This window comes from Perca fluviatilis, chromosome 10 (assembly GCF_010015445.1).
Source record: "Perca fluviatilis chromosome 10, GENO_Pfluv_1.0, whole genome shotgun sequence".
Taxonomy (NCBI): domain Eukaryota; kingdom Metazoa; phylum Chordata; class Actinopteri; order Perciformes; family Percidae; genus Perca; species Perca fluviatilis.
Genome location: NC_053121.1, coordinates 2,199,548 through 2,220,001, shown reverse-complemented (window position 1 = coordinate 2,220,001; position 20,454 = coordinate 2,199,548). Strand labels below are relative to the sequence as shown.

At 41.4% G+C, this 20,454-nt stretch overlaps 2 protein-coding genes across 4 annotated transcripts; both read left to right on the top strand.

Annotated features, from left to right (window-relative positions):
- Positions 1-673: 673 nt before the first annotated feature.
- apool (apolipoprotein O-like) lies at positions 674-9,742 on the top strand. 3 transcript variants are annotated; one of them, XM_039813301.1, is made up of 11 exons: positions 674-800; positions 1,786-1,884; positions 2,826-2,951; positions 3,450-3,504; positions 4,229-4,327; positions 5,660-5,751; positions 6,275-6,391; positions 6,949-7,150; positions 7,266-7,778; positions 8,215-8,364; positions 9,082-9,742. In XM_039813301.1, the coding sequence occupies exons 1-11, from the start codon at positions 789-791 to the stop codon at positions 9,168-9,170; spliced, it is 1,554 nt and encodes a 517-aa protein (XP_039669235.1). In that variant the 5' UTR covers positions 674-788; the 3' UTR covers positions 9,171-9,742. The 3 variants fall into 3 exon arrangements, with proteins under 3 accessions (XP_039669235.1, XP_039669236.1, XP_039669237.1); XM_039813302.1 differs by having other exon boundaries at positions 785-830; XM_039813303.1 differs by lacking the exon at positions 674-800 and adding an exon at positions 877-1,019.
- Positions 9,743-15,843: 6,101 nt separating this feature from the next.
- LOC120567407 (type-2 angiotensin II receptor-like) lies at positions 15,844-19,639 on the top strand. The gene is made up of 2 exons (XM_039814365.1): positions 15,844-16,189; positions 16,779-19,639. Exon 2 carries the CDS (start codon positions 16,842-16,844, stop codon positions 18,156-18,158), a length of 1,317 nt encoding a protein of 438 aa, XP_039670299.1. The 5' UTR covers positions 15,844-16,189; positions 16,779-16,841; the 3' UTR covers positions 18,159-19,639.
- The last annotated feature ends 815 nt before the right edge of the window (positions 19,640-20,454 follow it).

Sequence of the window (20,454 nt, the reverse complement as noted above, 5' to 3'; positions counted from 1 at the left end):
CCTGCTCACTCTTCATAAGCATGAAAAAAAAACTTGACTTTCTAACCCTCGGTGCAATGTGTATGTAGGTTACCTATCGCCTCCAACTTCCCATCAAGTCCATTGTAACCAGTGCACTCCACTGTGCTGGAACAATAATGTGTTAGTTTGTGGTAATTTGAATAAATTTTATTCAGGAAATTGCAACATGTAACAACATAAATTAAAATATTAAAGCTCATAACACTACATTTTGACACCTACAGAGTCCTACAAGATGGCCACAAAATAAGGTAATAATACAAGATTCACCTTAGTTAATACTGTACTTAAATTGTGGCACTTCCCTAATAAATGTGCAATTATTGAATTACCAAAACCATAAGACTTGCTGTGAACCAGGACCTTTTGGGGCCCCTGGACAGTTGCCTGCCTCGCCTTGCCCCATGATAAACCACTTCACATCATGCATACTTGCTTTACATGTGGAACTGCAGTGACAGTGTAATTATTTTTTAAATGTCTTTTAAAAATGTTAATAAAAACGAAATGTGATATTTTGCATTTTAATTACATATATGCACATTTACAAAACAACCAGTCTTAATACCAATATTGTGAGTTTAAGGACACTTATGTGAACATAGCACGGATGGAGGAGCATATGTACAGTAGCTGCTCAATGAGATCCCTATAGAACCAAGCTGCTGCTGGTGCCTGTGCGGTCCGTTAGGTGGCGGTAGCTGACCGTGGTTTAGACCACTGGAAGCTGCTCCTCAGAGCCTAAAAGAAGAAGGAGGAGCGCTGTCATGGCGGCCAAGGTGAATGCTTGACATTTCTTCTTCGTCAAAGTATGTTTTTAATGAACGTGCGGGTGTAGAGTTAAAGTCAACTATCCCGGACTTGTTAATGCCAACTTGAACGGACTGTCACTTTCCAGACGTTTAACGCTATGCTGCATGGAAATCTCTTTGCTGACGTTACTGTGTTAGCCTCGCTGAATGAGTGCATGCTACTGGAACTAGACAGCGTCTAACTAGGTTAGCTGACAGCAGTTTGAGCAGTAGGCTACTAACCACGACACCATTCTAATAACTCTCCTAAGCGTGTGTAACAGCTGGTATTTGTCAGCCCTGGCTTCGTTTGCCAATAGACTGTTTTAACAGAGGAAACCTTACAGTGAGCTAGTTAGTTAGTTAACTTAGTTGGAGGCAGCTGTAAGTTATCCACAATACCCACAGTATGGGTAGCTAACTTATGGGTGTAATTTAACGCTACATTATAAATTAACTTAAAGTCGCATATCGTGGGTATAACGCTCACTAACGCTACTTGTGCAAAAATATGTCAGTATTAGTGATGAAAAGTAAAGTTATCCTAAATAAATACATTACCTAATTTTCTTTATTTAAGTACAATTTCGAAATAAGGCCCATGTTAGAGTTAAATTACCCAAATGTTCTCAAAGTCCTTAAAATGAGCTCCAACTTAACCTGCTGCAACAATATAAAGTGCAGTTACGTGTCAATGCTTAAAAATAATAACTTTATAAGTTTATAAATGTGATAATTATGCAACAATAACAATACATCTATTATTGTCTTATGATCTTTAACTTAAGTGAAATCATGACTACAGTACTTGTGGTTTTGCTATTTTACATGTGTCAATGAGCTACAATTTCTACCACTTGTGCACATGAGTCATCTGATTATTAGTGATTAGAGTCTGTCTGTCTGTTGTTTGTGTTGTTGCTATGAGCTGACCGATCACTAAAGTTAGCGGTGCACTTTTATTATGTCCTAGGTGGTGATGGTGGCCGTCCCCACGGTGATGGGCATAGCCTCCATCCGTGTGTATACTGTGAGCCAAGTGCCCACTGATGGACTGGTTACTAGAGAAAAGGTATGGTTGTCTCAAAACGTCTGGTCTGATATAGGGGTGCGTGATATATCGACTCAATATCGTTATCGCAATATCACGTTGCACAATATTCTATCGAAAGGGGTTGCAATATTTAGTTTATTTTGTGGAGCGCTGCGTCCCGTTGTTGACTGTGTGGCTTAGTTGTGTTTGATTTAGAGCTTGAAACGCTGTAATGATCATTGGCCAGTTATCGTGCCACTTGCACATGTTAGTACACGTCAGCGCATGAGGCCTAGGGCTGGGTATCGTTAAAGAATGTTCGATACCGATACCGTGACTTCGATACCGGTTCCTAAACGATACCAATTTTATAAAACAAAAAGAGGTTACAACATTACACATTACAGCACAAATGTTTTTATTTATTTTTCAGCGTACGTAGAGTTTTTCCTGCGTGCCTCTACGACATGTAACATTAGACAGCCAAATCACAAACATTATAAATCTTGGTAGAAGCATGCTGCATACTTATTGGCTCACTGACTCAATGAGATTTACTCCTTAGGTATTGAAATTGGGTATTGAATGACAAGGCATCTTTCAATACTTGATACTTTATAGGCAATTCGGTCGGTGCCTAAAAAGTATTGAATTTCTGTACCCAGCCCTAACGGGGCCACTACGTGACAACCCCTATGTAGCGGACCACGTGTGTGCATATTTCGACAGAGTGACAGTGTAAGTGAAGAAATAGATAGAGACAAGAAAACGGAACGAATCAGAGAAGCGAAAGAAAAATTGTGTCCTGTTGTCTTTATTTATTTATTTATTTATTTTATACTGTCCAACCAGTACAACATGTCCTGTTCTCTTTATATCTCAATATCACATTTTGTCAATATCGTGCAACCCTAGTCTGATATGAGAGTACTGAACTGTTGCACGTCACATTTACATGCTGCCTCTGCCTCTGTCCCCAGCTGAACATCTACACCCCGCTGCCACAGTCTGCTCAGGCCCAGTTTGTTCCAGAGAGGCCGGGTGTTATTCAGACTGGGGTCACTACAGTGAGAGAGAGCATACTACCATGTGTCCAGGCTGTTAAGGTATTTAGATTTTACTGTGTGTAAATATGAGAACATAGTTCACAGACACCGTCTTCTGCAGATTTACCTCATGCTTTCACATCCTGTCAAACACTTAAAACCCAAAACTACCGTTTGACGGATGTGAAAATGAGTGTTGTAAGTGTTATCTAGTAATGGAACAACAGCTGAAACACACCAAAGAGGTCTTATCTTGCACCTGCAGTGTTAGTTTTCCAACCCTGATTTTTGTTCCTCCTGTTTGCGGTTAAAGAACATCATCCTAAGTGCTTCGAGTGCTCTGTGCATCTAACCACTTTGCAAGCAGCAAAGTTCAGGAGTCAGACAGGAAATAGTGTTTATGCAGTCAACTCAGCAGCTGCAGGTTTGCTGCGCGGAGATTTGTCAGTTTGATACTGTGGAAGATGGGGAAAAATCACCTGACACTGTCTCAGATGTAGTTGGGTTCTTGGTGGCCTGTTTCTTTCAGCTTTCAGCTTTGTCCTTTGTTCCCCGCAGGGTGCCTGTGTCTCTGTGAAAACAGGAAGTGTTAATCTATACCATGCAGGAGAGGGTGAGTCAACAGTACAGAAGGTCACTTAAGGTCTCATATATACAGTAATATATAAAATAATATTAGCCCCCATTAAAACTCAAAACTCTTGGTGCCCTATACTCATGTGTTTGTGCTGACACCTGAAAAACAAATCTCGACTCGACTTATTGAATGACTTTAGGGCTGCAACTAACAATTATTTTTATTGTCGATTTATTTTCTCAATTAATCTTTTAGTTGTTGAGTCAATAAAATGTAAGAAAATGGTGATCGATGATTACTCAAATGTTTTGTTTTGTCCTCAACTCATAGATATTCACTTTACCGTCATAGAGGAGTGAATAAAGAACATATTTACACTTAATAAGCTGGAATCAGAGAATGTTAAAAAAATGATTCTAATCGATTATCAAAACAGTTGCCGATTACTTTAATAGTTGACAACTAATTGATAAATCCATTTAATCCCTAAAGGATTTCCCTACGTGTTGTTGTTACAGTGCGTAAAGTTAAATTATAAAACCCCAAACATGATTGTGCATGTTTTTCTGTGCTACCCAGTAGTGATACTATACTATTACTGTTGCTGTTATTATTACTAGTTATGCTATGTTACCACTCTCACTGTTACGACTGCTTATGTAGTGTATTGTGACTAAATAAGCAGCAGGTCAGACTGGTGTGCGCAATTGAGAAGATTGAATGTTGGTCTTCATGTTTTCTGACTTCCTGTGTTTTCCAGATGTGTACTATTACTTGAAAGACCCTCCCCCGGGTTTTCTACCCAGATTTGGCACCATCACCATGGCTGGCCTGCTTGGGATGTTCTTGGCACGGAAAGGTAACCTAAGATCCCGTCACTATATTGCAAACACTTTTGGCCTGCTGGGAATGATTGTTCTGTAAATCTATTATTGTGTGTATTTAGTACATCAAACAGTATTACAGTATAATAAGCAAACCACAGTTAAACATTTTGAGGTGTATCAACATAAATGGTCATAGAGAGTCATGTCGTATCACAATGTTTAAGCATATAATTGTCATATAACATTACATTTCTAGAATTGTATATGGTTGCATTATTTTTATACCTGCAAATAATACACATAACACACACGACAATATGATGACATGACAATATAAACCTAACATAATAATACACATAATAATTAGGTTGACAGTACCATTTATAAAATGTTCCCATTTCATGTTGTCTTGTGCTACATTGTTATGGTTTGTAGCCATTTTTTTTTTGAAAATAAATTGGCTTTGCAACATATTTTTTTAGGAAACCTCAGACTAGTTCTCGATTGAGCTTTAAATATGAATATTTAACCCAACAGAAACATTGTATTTATTATCTGGGGACAACTTTCATCCAGAACCCCCAACATAATGTGTCCTTAAATGCATGACTGCATTGTTTCTTTTCCTAGGCAACCATATAATAAAACTTTTGTACGATCATAAACTGCGAGATAAATCAATGGTTCTGTAAGACTTTTCTCCTATAAGCTATTTCACTTTAATAAAAAAGGATCGGCCATGAGGCCCTGCAATATCCTGGCAGCATGCAAGCTAGTTCAGGGCCCTAGCCTAGTATGACATTTGCCAAACAGCTGTGTGGTAATATAACAGCTGTACATAATAAATCGTCAAATTCATCCTGTGAATGTGAATATAAATGTATACAAACAATTCATACCTTGTGTATTTACCATACAAGTCTTGGACTTAAACTCAATCACTTTGTAAAACACAACACCCCTTTCGTACAGCAGGTGCATGTATGATATCCAGTTGAAGCACATTTAACCTTGACTCAGTCAGGAGAGACTGCTGCCGCACCTTACCAGCATTCAGACCACAGTTAGCCACAAGTCCCAAAACCTCACTGCTAAACCACAGAGGTGCAAAGACGCACAACACATAAGAAACAAGTTAAGTTAAGTTGCTGTTTTACTTTTCTCAGCTCTCTGTCTTACTCTCTCGCTCTCTCTGTGGGGAGTCCATTCAATCACATTTCTCAACTCGGCAATACCAGATAAAGTTGGGCTCCAGGATTAAGTCTGCGCCAAGTTAGATTGATTGCCATTCTTCATTGTAAACCACATGTGTCAAACTCAAGTGAAAATGAGTTTGACAGCCCTGTTGTAAACTTTTATTTCAGGCTCTCGTTTCCAGAGGTTAGCCATTCCACTGGGGCTGATGAGTGGAGGAGCTTCAGTGTGCTACCCGGCTGAAACAGTGGCCGTGTTTAAGGTAACGCTACATGCTGACTAAGGCTTTGTTTAGACTGAAACGATCTGAAGAGAAAACGCAAAAGTGGTGTTGCGTTCTCACTTTTTATTCTGCGTTTAGATGAGCTTTATAGGGGGGGGAATCTGCGTCTTATTTGTCTCCCTCTTCTCCTCCTCTCTCCCTCTCCTCTCCCTAGTAGTGCGAAGCGAACAACAAAAGCTGACAATTTTGTCTGGATAGACAGGTTGAGTTATTGCTCCAAACAATACACACACACACACACACACACACACACGCACAGTGCGTTTTTACCCTTTAGACGGGTAAGATTTCCACTCTGGAGAGTGGTTTCACTTTTTTGCGTTTTTAAGCCCCAAAATGCCGTCTCCGTCTAAACGAAAGGCGCATCTGATCAAATATTTTGTCGTTTTCACCTGCAAGCGCTTGTGTAAACAGGGCCTAAATGCTCACCTGTTGTTACTGCCAGTAACAAACCTCATTATTTTCAGAGTTTAACACCGTTATTTTCTCTTTTGCTCCCAAGGTGACAGGTAAGAATGTGTACGCGGTAGGGCAGTGGAGCAGCGCCACAGTGTCTTCACTGCTCGCCTCCACGTCCCAGGAGCCCGTCGCCAAAGAGATCGCTGCTTCACAACCACAGGTTAACAGTCATATTGTCTTACTGATCCGATTTATTCTGAATATTATAAATAGACATAACCAGCTAGTTTTAAATAGAAAGTACTGTAAAGCTGTTTTACTGTGTGTGTGACTCAAACCAAAACATATAATAGTAACTTCCTCTCCACTGAATGATTTCTGCTCTACACTTTTAAAAAAAAAAATCCCCCATGCCTCTAAATAGATTGTATGGTTTTATTGTTTCTGTTAATTTGCTCTCTGCACTTCATACAGAGGGGCTTGGAGATTTTTGTGATCTAGGAATAAAACGTATATTGCTGTTAAACTAACTATAAGTCACCCCGCTGCACCAGCAAAATGCCTGAAATAATAAATGTTAATGTAAGCGATTACGTTCGTTTTCCTCTCTAGTCAGTGTAATAAATCTAATCTATTAGAACTGACATGTTAAAGAAACTATATGCTAGTGCTTTATTCTGTACAGTTTAAGTGTGATTAATCAAATGGTGAAATTCATATCAATATTTTTATCTACGATAATGTATGCATGATTTAAATCTTTGATACACATGTTAGACAGCTAAAGTGCCAAATCCAGAGTCTGCAGTAGTTGAGGAGGCCTCAGAGCCCAGCTCTACAATCCCAGAGACAGAGGTGGAATCAGCTGAGTTTGTTCCTGTCTCTGATGAGCCTGCTGTGGCTGTCATAACAGAGGAGGCGTCATCTGTAACACTCAAAGAGATATCCCCTGACCAGACCCCCACAGAAACCACCACAGGTATAACAGATATTGATCTCTGTCTGCTTGTTTCTCTGTCTACATCTCTTTTGTTTCAAATACAATCACATAAAGGCTTCTACTGATGGTTTGCTCTATTTCCTCTCCTGTCCAGACCCAGTGGCACATTCAGTGCCAGCAGAGACAGATGCCACCACAACCTCTGAGGAAATACATGCACCTGTTGGAAGTGAGGAGCCCTTAGACTCAAAACAAGCAGCAGAGGATGTCCCCACTGACCCCAGCCCAGCAGAGCCCACGCCAAGCTTAGAGTCGGCTCCAGAGGAGGCTGCCCCAGTGGAGGCTGCCGCAGTTGAGGCGGCTCCAATTGAGGCCTCTCCAGTGGAGGCTGCTGAGGTGGAGGCCTCTCCAGTAGAGCCCCCCCCAGTGGAGGCCTCTCTAGTCGAGGCTGCTGAAGTAGAGGCCACTCCAGTGGAGGTTGCTCAACTAGAGGCTGCTCTAATCAAGGCCTCTCCAGTGGAGCCTGCTGCAGTTGAGGCTTCTCCAGTGGAGGCTGCCCCAGTTGAGGCTGCTGAAGTCGAGTCCGCCCCAGTGGAGGCCGCTGAAGTTGAGTCCGTTCCTTCCTCTGTAGAAGCACCTGCTCTAAAGGCCTCAGAGGAGCCAGAAGGTACGACCATTATGGTGCACCATAGTGTCAAAGAGCAGAAAGTGCTCTAGTAATGCAGGCTCAAAATGATGCAAAAATGTAATCTGCCTCCTTCTGGCACAGAAGTGGATTCACTGGAGCTACCAAAGTGTGGAAAACTGTGAAAAATGGAAGACCGTTCAATTGAAAGCTTCGAAAACTAGAAATTATGTATTATAAATGTTGGAAAAAATTCTGTGAAAGCTATTTTTACATCTCTTGTGTTAGTTCTTATTAGGACTGACCAGTACAGTACACCAATTTGTTGGAAACTGTCAAGAGTGTACTAAGAACTTTTTCAATGTTATTACTATTAATAATCATATTATGAAGTCACATAGCAGTTTCCATAAAGGTGGAAACACATCAGTTCATCTTCCCGTTGCTGACCCCCTGTTGTATTTTGACTTCTCCACAGTGCCAGTTGTTGAATCACCTGAGCCTGAACCTGCTGCTCAAGAGTTAGCTGACCCGCCACAAGGTGCCGCTGTGGAGGAGACTCCAACCCCGACACTCACAACACCCCCACCACCTCCTCAACAACAGCCTGCAGCAGAAAACGGCAAAGGTACTGGGAACAACGCTGCACCACTGCTCTGGTTCTAGAGTTAGGCATGGACTTACTGGAGCCGCACACACACACGCACACAAGGCACCTGAATGTGTTGGGTCTTGTGATTGTTAGTCTGTGTGGTGGTAAATTTACAGACAGCCAGCTGACATTTGATCATGCTATTGTCAGTTTCCACTGAAATTTGTCTTGCGTCACAAGCCAGCTCTGACATACATGAAAAAACAAATCAGGTTTGACAAATTGAGGAGTGAAGGACTTCTGCAAGCTATTTTCTGAACCATAACATGTGGGAGCCTTCTGTTGGACAGAAAAGAATAATATCCACCAAATAAACCATGAGAGGGATCTGATGTAATGCTACCAGGGTCAGCATTTGGGCATATGCAGTTTGGAACTTAAACGATAGCAGAATCAGTCTCTAAGGAAAACATATGCATATTACCCAGCACATCCAGATCACTCTGAATTCTGGTAATTAGAGGAAGAGATGTTGTGTGTCTTTGTGTACTGAACACTAGTTGACTAGTATTGCAAGATCACAAAACTGCACTGGCTTTGACCCTGGTGCTCTTTGTCTGTTGTTGGTTCTAATTTGGGTTATCTAGTGATTTTAGTTGTTCCTCTGATGCATTTATTGTCACTCTGGACCAGCATGTGATATTTCTGTGCTTGTGACTGAGCTTTTGTTGCTTTTCTCTTGCTGCCCTCCAGGGGGCTCCGCTTTCAAGCCAGACCCTTCTCTAATGGACTTTGGCCAGTCCAGCCCTGAGGATGAAGACCTGTACAGCACACGCAGCTGAGAGACTACAGCCGGCCGCAGGAGAAACCTCATTCCCACACTGCCATCTCGTATCTCATTCAGATTAACATACACTCTGTACCATTATGCTGTGTAAGTAGGCCATTTTGCAAGCAAGCAGAGTTTGGAAGTCTTTCATCAACATTTCCATTCTCATTTCTTTGGCCCACATCATTTAAATTTCCAGAGAAAAGGTGCAAGTACATTTGTTTTGTAGCAGCAAAGCAGCAATTCCTGTACACAGAATGAGTGTGTTTGTGTAGAAACATGACATGGACATGGAAAAAATACACCCACAACTGTTTACAAGTCTTTTAATCCACAGATGGCAGACTGTGAATTTTTCTCTCTGTATGTGTCATTTGGCAATTATTGGGTTTTGTGCGAAAGCTTTCAAAGTCACGAGTGCATGGTGCTTTTATTTATTATAATTTAGCCCACTGCGTCGGTATGCTGAAAATACTGCAAATGTGCTGGTAATAGTTATAAGATCGACTAGTGCTGTTCAATTGTATTACATCAAAAATTGTCTTCAGTTGTTTAGAATCAAAAATAAATCTATATTTTTCTTGATTTTATGTTGTGCTTTGTCAATTACTAAATACTTACTTATTCAGTTATTTATTGTCATGCACAATAAGTGCTCAGCACACAGACTTTTGAGATACCAAACAGATTCAGTGGTGAAACATGTCAGGTAAGCACATACCTTACACATAACATAACATTACAAAGGACTTTGTTTATTATAAATGGGCCTTCCTATTAAATATCACACAATTAGCAGCTCAACAGGAGATTAACTTAATCTTCAATCACACCTAAATCATCACATATAGAAAGCCTTTTGTCTCCAGGGAAACCATTAAACCCACTTGTTTCTGTAGTGTAGCTAATGGTAACCAGAATTGTGCACACACAGATATTTTACTTCTGCTTCAAATGAGGATTTCTCTTTCTTTGTATGTTTTTTTTTTCCTTTCTTCAATAATATGGTTCATAACCAAATAATGGCAAAATGAATGACAATCCTGTCAGCCTCAGCTGTACTTTGTGTTTAGTCTAAAAAAAAAAAAAATGAAGTGCTAATTATGGAATGTTAACATGCTAACCATTGAACTAAGATGGTCAACACTGTAAACACACTTTGTTTATTTTAGCATTTAGCTCAAGGCCCCACTGTGCCTATGCTTAGCCTCTCAGTCATGTTACATGAAATGCTACAATTTACTCATTTAGTAGAAACGTACATGAGAACTGCTTGCCAAATTGTGTACAAATATTGAAACTGCTAGTAAATCGGATCCTAGTCATGGTTTCCTGAAACAAAAGCTGGCAGATTGAACCCATTAACATTTCTATAACAAAAAACATGTCCAACATAAAGATGGACAAATGATAGTCATGGAAATAATATACGTTGAGGAATTTGGAAGGTTTGCGCAACAAACGTATTGTATATTAACACCAGGAATAGCGTGTCTACTTTCAATAATTTTTGGTGCCACATGTTTTTGCTTATTTGCGTGAGCACAGTTTATACTGAGGGACCAGGCTATCTGTTAACATCTTTATAGCTTTTTAACTGCTCCTCAGAGGAACCGGAGCTCCCTGGACCTCATAAACCCTGCATGAGATTGACCAGAGTCACGACCCTTGGGACTCTGTGTGGTGTGTGTGCATGCTCACATATGTGTATAAGAGGGAAAAAAACTTGGAGATGTCCGATCAATTAAACGTCAATACTTTCTCATCCTTCTTCCTGTTATACATGGGAGAAAAACACATATGGGAACCAGGCTTGCTGTGTAATCGGAGCTACAGCTTGTGCTGCTGCTTTGAGTCGAGGGGTTAAGGGACTTGTTGGCTGGTGACTGGGCTGTATTTTAGACAAGCGCTGCCAAATGTTCTGATAAAAAAGAAACCCTCCAGAAACAACTCTGTCTTGTAGATTCATTACCCACCAACAGCATTAATAAAACCACATGGAACATATTGACTAAGATCAAAATAGAACAGAGCAGAGAGAGAGTGGGAATGCTGGAAGTCTGTGCAATCCTTGGACATCTTGTTGCTATAGGCATAGGGGCCAGTGTTGCAAAATGTGAAGCTAAGTATAGCCTCATCTCACCTCTCTCAAGGGTCCCCTACACATATGGAAAGAGGGGGGGGGGGGAAGCATCCCACACAAGCAGCAGCTATGATTATGTTCTGAGAACAAATGTTAGACTGGATTCTGTCATGTAGTCCAGAACTGACCAGCAGAGAGGAAGCAGGGCTTACAACCCTGACCTCTCCCCTCTAACCCCCATGAGCCATATTTTCCACAGAGGACTTCATGACGGTTACGGTCTGTGGTGGTTATCTTCCCAGGATACGGCCAGCAAGGGAGACCCCCATAGTCAAATAAACACATAGCACATTTATCTGCAAAACATATAAACATTACAATTATGTAAGCTATTTAGAGTGTTTGTAAATACAGTATATGTTTACTTGTGCATGTCAGTGTGTGTGTGTATGTGTGTTTACACAGTCTGTGCGCATGATCTTGTGCACACCGTTTCCTCTCTTTTTCTTCATGAAGATAAAACGAGCTGATGCTAATCATTTGTTGTTTTGCAGACTACTGATAGCTGTATAACTTTTTGGTTGCAGCAACATCCACAAATATACAATATATAAATAAAAATGTAGATCTTGTTAATGAGAGCAGAAGAAAGACAAAAAAATGGCATGCTATTAATCCAGAAAAAAATTGAAAACAGGGAAAAAATAATTGGCTGGGAGATTGATGTTATGTAAGAGTTTTGACGTAAGTTAAGGTTTAATGCTCTCTGCTCCTTATCTGCTGCCAGTATGGACACTGGCTTTTGGATCATCAGACAAACACCCACACAGACACACACTCCCACACACACATGCTCAAATTGTTAATCAGCCTCAATTCATGCATCTAACAGAGCAGGTTTTTAATTTGGTGGCAGAATTACCGCAAACATGGTTTAACGTGCGATGAATGCCATACAAAGGGAAACACGTATGAACATGTGCACAATAATACAAGCCAACTGAACAGATTTTCTGAAGATACTGTAGAAAGTGAGAGTGCCCCTCCAAATGTTGGCAAAGGTCAGTGGTGGAAGAAGTATTCAGATCCTTTAAGTAAACAAAGTCATAGTATAGTATGTCAAAAAAACTTCTTTTTGACAAATAAGTAGCTCGCCTGGTAGAGCTTTCGCCTCATGTTCAGCGGCTCAGTCCTTGCCGCAGCGGCCAGTGGTTCAATTCCAACCTGCAGCCCTTTGCTGCAGGTCATTCCCCCCTCTCTGTCTGAGCTGTCCCATCAAATGAAGGCCTAAAATGCCCAAAAATTCTTAAAAGTCATAGTGTATGTCGAAAAAAGTTATAAAGTCATAGTATAGTATGTCGAAAAAGTGACAGTCATAGCAGAGTATATTGAAAATTAACATAAAATTGTCATAGATGAAAGTGATAAAATGTGATAAAACAAAGTCATAGTATAGTATGTTGAAAAAGAAATGAAAAAATCATAAATAGTATGTCAAAGAAACTCTGGAAGAACATGCAAACTCCACACACACCAGGCCAAGTCATAAAAAGTATTTTTATAGTATATGAAAAAGGTGATAAAAAGTCATAGTAGAGTATGTCAGAAAAAGTGATAAAAATGTCATAGTATAGTATGTCAAAAAAGGTATCGAACTAAGGGTCAAAGTCTGCGCTGCTTACTGGCTGGTGCTGGTTGGGGAAGTGCTAATCACTGAGCCGCTGTGTCACCAAATAGTCTGGTGAAAACAGTTACACCATAGTATGTCGAAAAAAGCAATTAAAAAGTCCTAGCTTAGTATATCGAAAAAAGGGATAATATATACTATAAAAAAGTCGTGCCCGGCCTGGGGATCAAACCAGGGGTAGGAATCGTAATGTCTTCCTTGTTGGTATTGTTTGCAGCATTGGTAGCCATTGGGCCAACATGCTGCGTTGAAATCCATTATATTATAGTATGTCGAAAAAAGTGGTTAAAAAAGGCATAGTATAGTATGACCAAAAAAGTCATAGTATAGTCTCTCGAAAATGGTCATAGTATGGTATGTCGTAAATAGTCATAGTATAGTATGTCGGAAAAGGTCATGGTCGGACTGGGGATCGAACCAAGGGTGAAACTCTGCAGTTCCTATTTGCTGGTATTATTTGCAGCACTGGTAACAATTGAGCCAACATGCCACCGAGTTAGCTCTGTTAAAAACCGTATAGTATGTCAAAAAAAGTCGAAAAAGTCATGCCTGGCCTGGGGATTGAACCAGGGGTCAGAAACTGAAGTTCTTCCTTGTTGATGTTACAGTTTTTTACAATCACTTTGCTACTGCTTACGTGTAATGTTACATGCAGGAATCCTGTAATTTGTAATATTATATATAAGTTAACACTCTGAAAGATGGTATTCTGCATGATTGGTGCTGTTATTTTTTTTAACACAGTAAGTGTGTTTTGGTGATAATACTTTTATACTTAAAGGTGCAGTAGGTAAGCCTTATAAAACCAACTTTCTGAAACTGACCCTATGTTCCAGTAGAACTACATGAAGCAGGTCATTTAAAAAAAACAATCTGGCTCCTCTGGCACCACCTACAGCCTGTAGTGTTATTTATAAAAATCCACCGCTCCCTTTTCAGATGCACCAATCAGGGCCGGGGGGCGTGGGGGGGTCTAACTGGGTGTCAATCACTGCTCATGTACGCATTAATTCTCCCTTGTGGGGGGAGGGGCTTAGGAGACCGGTTTTGGCTTTCGCAGAAAGTGGGGAGCGACTGAGAAGTTGTCGATGTTCAAACTTTTTGGCTAAGTCCTGGATCTTCACAATCCTACCTACAGCACCTTTAACAGTTTCTTACGTTTAAGTTACTTAAGTAACGTTTAAGTCATGCTAGCAGCAATTACAAATTTAACGTAAATAAACAATAAAACCAACACATTATCAGACACTGTTTCTATGGTCCCATGTACTATCTTTAAGACTATTTACAGTATTTACAGTACTGCATTGTATGGATGCAGGGCCTTGAAATTGCTTGTCCAATTCTGTCAACTCGTTACTGATGATTGAGATATATACTTTACAGTATATATACTTTATATATAAAGTACTGTATATATATATATATAGTTTCATCTCTGGGTGTGCATCATGTTTCCTAAACTAATCATATGTTTTGTATGTTAATGTGTAAGATTACTGTCAGAAAAGTCTTAGTGAAGTAAAGTAAAATTTGGTGAAGTGGAACCATAATGTAGCAGAAAATGTTAATGCCTTAAAAGTGCCTTAAAATTACAGTAGGCCTACAGTTCTTGAGTAAATGTAACCACTGGCTCACAGAAGAACTGTGGGGAGACATAGTTCTGTTTTCTGTCATCTTCTATTTCTGTTGGCCAGCATGAAACCATCAATTTCTCTTCTTAGTTGTTGCCTGCTATGTGTGAGAACAACTGTGCATACCCAGCATGCCAGTGGAATAATACTGCATTATGAAGTTTCCGTTTTGGGAAGCATATGCCTAGCATAATATTTGAACACTTATGTGCCATACAGCGAATTCCCAATTTCTCATATCCTGCAAGAAGGCATGCGACTGAGCTCTTCATTTTTGCGGCCTTCAAAATGTGTGGCTTTCTGTCTCACCTTCATCTGTCATCCTCACCGTCAGCTTTCCCACGGCTATTAGAACATGTCACATCCTGATAGATACTCAATGGAGCAGAGTGCACACACACATCTCAACAGGCATGTAAACAGGGGTGAGCACATTGCGTCGATGCGTGCGTGCCAGGCTGAGATTAAGTACATCCAGTTGCACAAGTATTGAAGCATAAACGCACATGTGCACGTGTAAATGCACGTGCACAAACAGGGAGAGATGCCCGCTCACACTGTTGATCAAAGTCGCTGTGATGTAATCAGTCTCAGGGCTTTGCGTGCATCCCTCATTAACTTTTACCAGAGGCTTTAATGAAAAACCACTGGAGGGAATCTCCGCTTTCTCTCCTTTCCCTCCTCTTTCTCCTCATCTTTCCTTCTCATCTCCTTGTTCACTCCCTGCAGTATCTGCTCCCCCTCCTCCTCATTCATCTTCCACACTGTGCCTTCCCTCCCTTCCTCTGCCCCGGCGGCTGGCTTGACTTCCGCTGAGAGAGAGTAAATAGTTCCCATGGCTTATCTGACCGCTGGCAGGACGAATATGACACAAAGTGCGAGGCTCGGCTAATTAACACACAGCCTCCGTTCCACGGGTCAGAGGCCCCCGTCGGGGAAAGTTAGGGCTTTAAGGTGACACCTCGAACACACTTTTGTCGTATTAATTATGGTCATGTATGACACATGGTTGTGTGTCTACAGTAGTTGGATACGCAGCTATTACCCAAACACACATCTTTACTTGATTTTCTTGGTTTTTGCTTTTTCTGTCCGACACTCTGGGAGGGAGGAAAACAAAGAGGAATACAATGAAAACCGAGAGAGAAAGCATGTTTCTCTTGTTCTCTCTCTCTCTCTGCAGGCTGGCTTGTGTCCAGCTACTGTCCAGCCCCTCTGTAATGATGAAGGTGTGGCGTGTAAGCAACTTCCCTGTTGTGTAATCATCAAGAGGCTCTTGGGGGCTATAAGATCCCCAAACTCATCTGGTTTCTCAGAGCCTCCAGTCAGTTTTCTCCAAACACTCACACATACAGACTCACACACATACATACACACATACAGACACACACACACACACACACACACACACACACACACACACACACACACACACACTCACACACACACACACACACACACACACACACACACACACACAAACACAGAGGCGTGATATGGTCCGGGGTACTTAACAGTGCAGATTTCTCTTGGAGGGGTCGAGAAGCAATTGTCACGACTTGGACTTTAGCCAAAAGAGGCACTGAAAACGGCTATACTTCTCGGACTGGACGCCCAATCACTCACAGGTAACAATTATTTTTTAAATAGATAGAAATCATTTATTGATTTTGGTTTGATTTGATAATATCTCAATTTCTATTTTGATTTGATAATACATCCTTTTTTCTCTAATTTAACTGTCTCAACATAATTACCATTTTTTTTATTGGAAAAGTTATTTGAAAATGTCAGTTTCCTTATCTTACTGATTGCCTGCTTTAAATTCTATTTGTTGTTATTTCTGTTATTAATAATGCATTCCCCCGGTGCACCAGACCATAACAGGATCAGTTTCAGTGACTTCTAAGATTTCTGTTGAGCTATTTAACAAACAAATAAGCTGACACTTTTTCATAAATGTTCCAATAACTTATCTGAGTCATTAATACAAAATATATGTTTCTAAGGAACCCATTAAGCAGCCAGATTATTACAACTCCTTCATATGTATTTCATTACTGCCCAACTTCAAGAAAGTGTAATGTATTTTTGCTGTGATTAATTATCAAGTAGGACCGCTAATAAACACTGCAGCCAAGTAAAGATTACTCTGTATTAATGTGTCCATAAAAGGCAGCTGCAATTTGAATGCCCTCTGTTTTGTTTAATTTCCAGCTGACCTCAGAAAACTAAAAGGAGGGAAGTGGAATTGTGTGACGCAAGGGTACATCCTGTTCCATGATGGGGATCCCGAATGACCTCTCCCTTTTCAACTCCACCTCCTCCCCATATTCAACGACAGAGATCTATCTGAACACCTCTCTAGCCTCCTCTGCTCCCCCCTGCACAGACTGGCCTCCTGTCCCCATGACCACAGTCATCCCGGTCATCTACAGCATCATCTGCGTGCTGGGAACCGTAGCCAACGCCCTGGCAGTGTGGGTGTTGGCGCATGCCAGTGCCTTAAGGAGAACTGTAGCTAACACTTTCATGCTGAACCTGTGTGTGTCTGACCTGCTGTTCCTGCTGTCTCTCCCGCTGTGGGCCGTCTACTACTCCCAGGGCTACAGCTGGCCCTTTGGCCTGGTTGCCTGCAAAGTCTGCGGCGCTCTCCACAACCTCAACCTCTACGCGTCTATCTTCTTCATCACATGCATGAGCGTGGACCGTTACCTGGCCATCGTGCGTCCACTCCGCTCCCAGAGTGCACGATACCCCAAACGGGCCCGGCTCACGTGCATCCTGGTGTGGGTGCTGGCGTGCGCTTGCTCGGCCCCCACTTTGTATCTGAGGGACACTTACCCCCTGAAGGGGCTGGGCGTGGTGGCCTGCGTGATTGACTACCCTGATCATACCTGGTATCTGACCCTGGTCTGGATGAAGATTGCTCTGGCCTTCCTGCTGCCGATGTTTGTCATCTCTTGTTGTTACTGGGCTATTGGTAGACATTTGTTGGCGGACACAGGGCTGGTAAGAATGCAGAATCCGTCGCAACGCACCAACATGACCTCCTTTAAATCACTGGAGCTAAAGGAAGGCTGCAGTAAACCAGAGAGACCACCGACCCCTTGTGTGTGCCCCAGCTCCAGCGGGAGCAGACCCCTGGAGCGGGTGTTGTGGACAGTAGCTGCTGTGGTCGTGGCCTTCTTCGTCTGCTGGTTCCCCTTTCACTGCGTGACTTTCTTGGACGCGCTGAAGAGCGACGGCTGGCGGGACAGCTGCAGGATGTACTGGACCATCCACACCCTCACCCCTCTGACCCTTTGCTTGGGCTTCTCCAACTCAGCCATCAACCCCGTGCTCTACTGCTTCGTCGGAAACCATTTCCGGGGCCGTCTCGGGGGGCTCTGCAAGGGCCTGTGTGCTTGTCTTGAGGCCCGTGGGGGAGATCACAGTCAGAACAGGGGCTCCTTCAGCACCAGGCTGAGCTCCTTCTCTCGAAAACTCAGTGACCTGAAGGACCTGGCGATTGTGGAGCCCTCTGGTCCTGCCTTACCAGCCCTTCAGAGGGGAGGCTTTTCCTTCCCTCCACTGGCTTCACAGCCCAACGAGTGATGCCAACGTCAAGTGCCTGCTGAACTCCAATAAGCATGGATGTGTGTGAGACAGAGCTGTTACTAAAACTGACTAAGTCTATTTCCAGCAGAGCTCAATGCTGCCCTACAAAGAAAAATTAACAAAAGAAAACATGAAGCTGAGGGAAAAAAGGGTTTAAAGTTTTGAGGCTGGATAGCCAAACTGTGTGACAAACAACTTTATACATTTCATGTCTTTAATGCTGCAGCAGGCAGCTCATTACAGCGAAAAAGCTCCAAGAATCCACTGTACGGACACAGTTAGCGACTAGCTAGTGATCATAGTGGAGCATTTAGCAGCTAAAGAGCCAGATATTTCCCTCAGGAGTTGTAGGAGAGCAAACACAGAGCTGGGGGAAGATTGGACACGCATTCATCAGGTAGCCAGAAACATGACTCCATATGAAATAGAATGTTGCTCCATGACTTCGAATAGGGAAAATATTTTAACTAATAAATATCACTATGCAACCTCCCCAGGTGATTACTTACATTAAGACAATCATGTTTGGTATTACACGTTGTTTTGAAATTGCATGTTTAAATATGTGAATGATGCATTATCCTAATAAATATGTGCTAATTTGCATAGCTACATTTCCAAACAGAAACATTGGATAAAGCCAGGTTAATATTTTTGTTTCATTTGGTTGACATAGGCCTATTAGAGCCAAATGTTTTTTTGTGAATTTAGGAGGAATCTATTGAAGCGAGTAGAAAAAGGGTAACGGTAGTCACCTTAATGTGTATTTTGAATGTTTGTTTCCCACTTGTCAAAAAGAAGACATGTTATCGAAGCAAATTAGCCTCCCAAAAATAAAAAAATAATAATAATGTTTTTGCCTGTAGTGTCTCCCCTTCAAAGGCAATGCTATGTCAGTTTGGTGTTTACAAAGTTCCCTCATGTGGCTAAAAAAGAATCATATACAGTAGGTTTAGGTGTGCAGGAAAGAACCTGTAGGCAGTTACAGCTAATCTGGCTAACCTAGGCTAGTATTATTTCAGCAGGACTCGTTTAGCTGCTGTTTCTTTCTGTTTTTTCATCATGGTCGGATTTTCTGCCTCATTTTTATGGAATGATAAACTTGTTTAAAAAGATGTTGGATGTTCATAATAGAGTTTTCACAGGAAAACAGGTTTAATAGAGTACATTTAGCGATACCTAGGCTAGCTGTGGCTATCTTACAGCTAGCTTTGATTTAAGCTGTTTTGTAGTTTTGCAAACTGTGATGTTTCTTCTGAAATTATACTAATTGCAAAATAATACTGTAATTGTATTGGTTAAACAATTTTATATGGTAACTCTATGTCTACCGAATGTGTAATGACTTGGCTTTGTAGATATATTATATGTAATCATGTAACTTTGTTTTATGGTATTATTCTGTAAAGAAAGTTTAGGAAAATGACTGCATTTCTTTGACTGAATAAGAAATAAAGTGAACAATATTTCCCTAAAAATGCCACTTCTTTGTTTTGATTTAAGTTCTCCAAAATATCTTCTACTGTTCTGTCACTAAAAAAAGGACATTGTCGGGTTAATTTCAGTCCACATGCCACAATGCCACACATACACCGATTGTGTGAAACTGATTCTTTTCATGATTTTTTGTTTCCTTTTCCCAATCTCACTCTCCAACAGCTGGGACTCCAGAGCTTCCCCCACCTGGGAATGAGAGTGCTGGGATTACTGTCGGCCTGGCAGATGGACATTTGCTCATTTGACTCACATGGATTCCCTACATTACATATCAAGGCCAGATATCATAGTCTCATACTAATGTCCTCATGATGCTTTCCAGTCCAGCCAGTTGAGATGGTCAAGGGAGCGGCCAGCTAATCAATGATGTATCTCCGTCTGCTATTTGTGTACTGCATAGATCCACTGCATTCTGCATTGACCCTGGCCTGCCTCTCTGTGAGCTGAGAGCCGAGGGAGTATGGTATTATTATTATTATTATACACAAAAATGTTGAGCTGATAAGGCTGGAAATGCTTTTATCCATGCCTAAACGGTGAAGTGTTTTTGCTTTTGTCTTATAACCAAGATAGCCTGAATGTTTTTACAGATTTATATGACACCCAAAAGGAAGGAAAGGGCATGCAGCTTACTTTAGGCTACTTGCAGTGCATCATTCCTCATTAATCTTGCAAATTATGCCACTGGATGGCGCTAAAGTGCTGTAGAGGCAGTGAATAAGATGCTGCTGGCTGCTTATCCAGAAAGAGCCCCAAAGTCCCACCGCTCATGATCTTTCTGAGCCGAGGGAAAGAT

Bases quoted from the DNA above. Each gene is read 5' to 3' on its own strand.
- apool (XM_039813301.1), top strand. The intron at 1,885-2,825 runs GTATGGTTGTCT...CTCTGTCCCCAG, and splicing joins GACTGGTTACTAGAGAAAAG to CTGAACATCTACACCCCGCT. The intron at 4,328-5,659 runs GTAACCTAAGAT...CTTTTATTTCAG, and splicing joins GATGTTCTTGGCACGGAAAG to GCTCTCGTTTCCAGAGGTTA.
- LOC120567407 (XM_039814365.1), top strand. From the start codon at position 16,842: ATGATGGGGATCCCGAATGACCTCTCCCTTTTCAACTCCACCTCCTCC.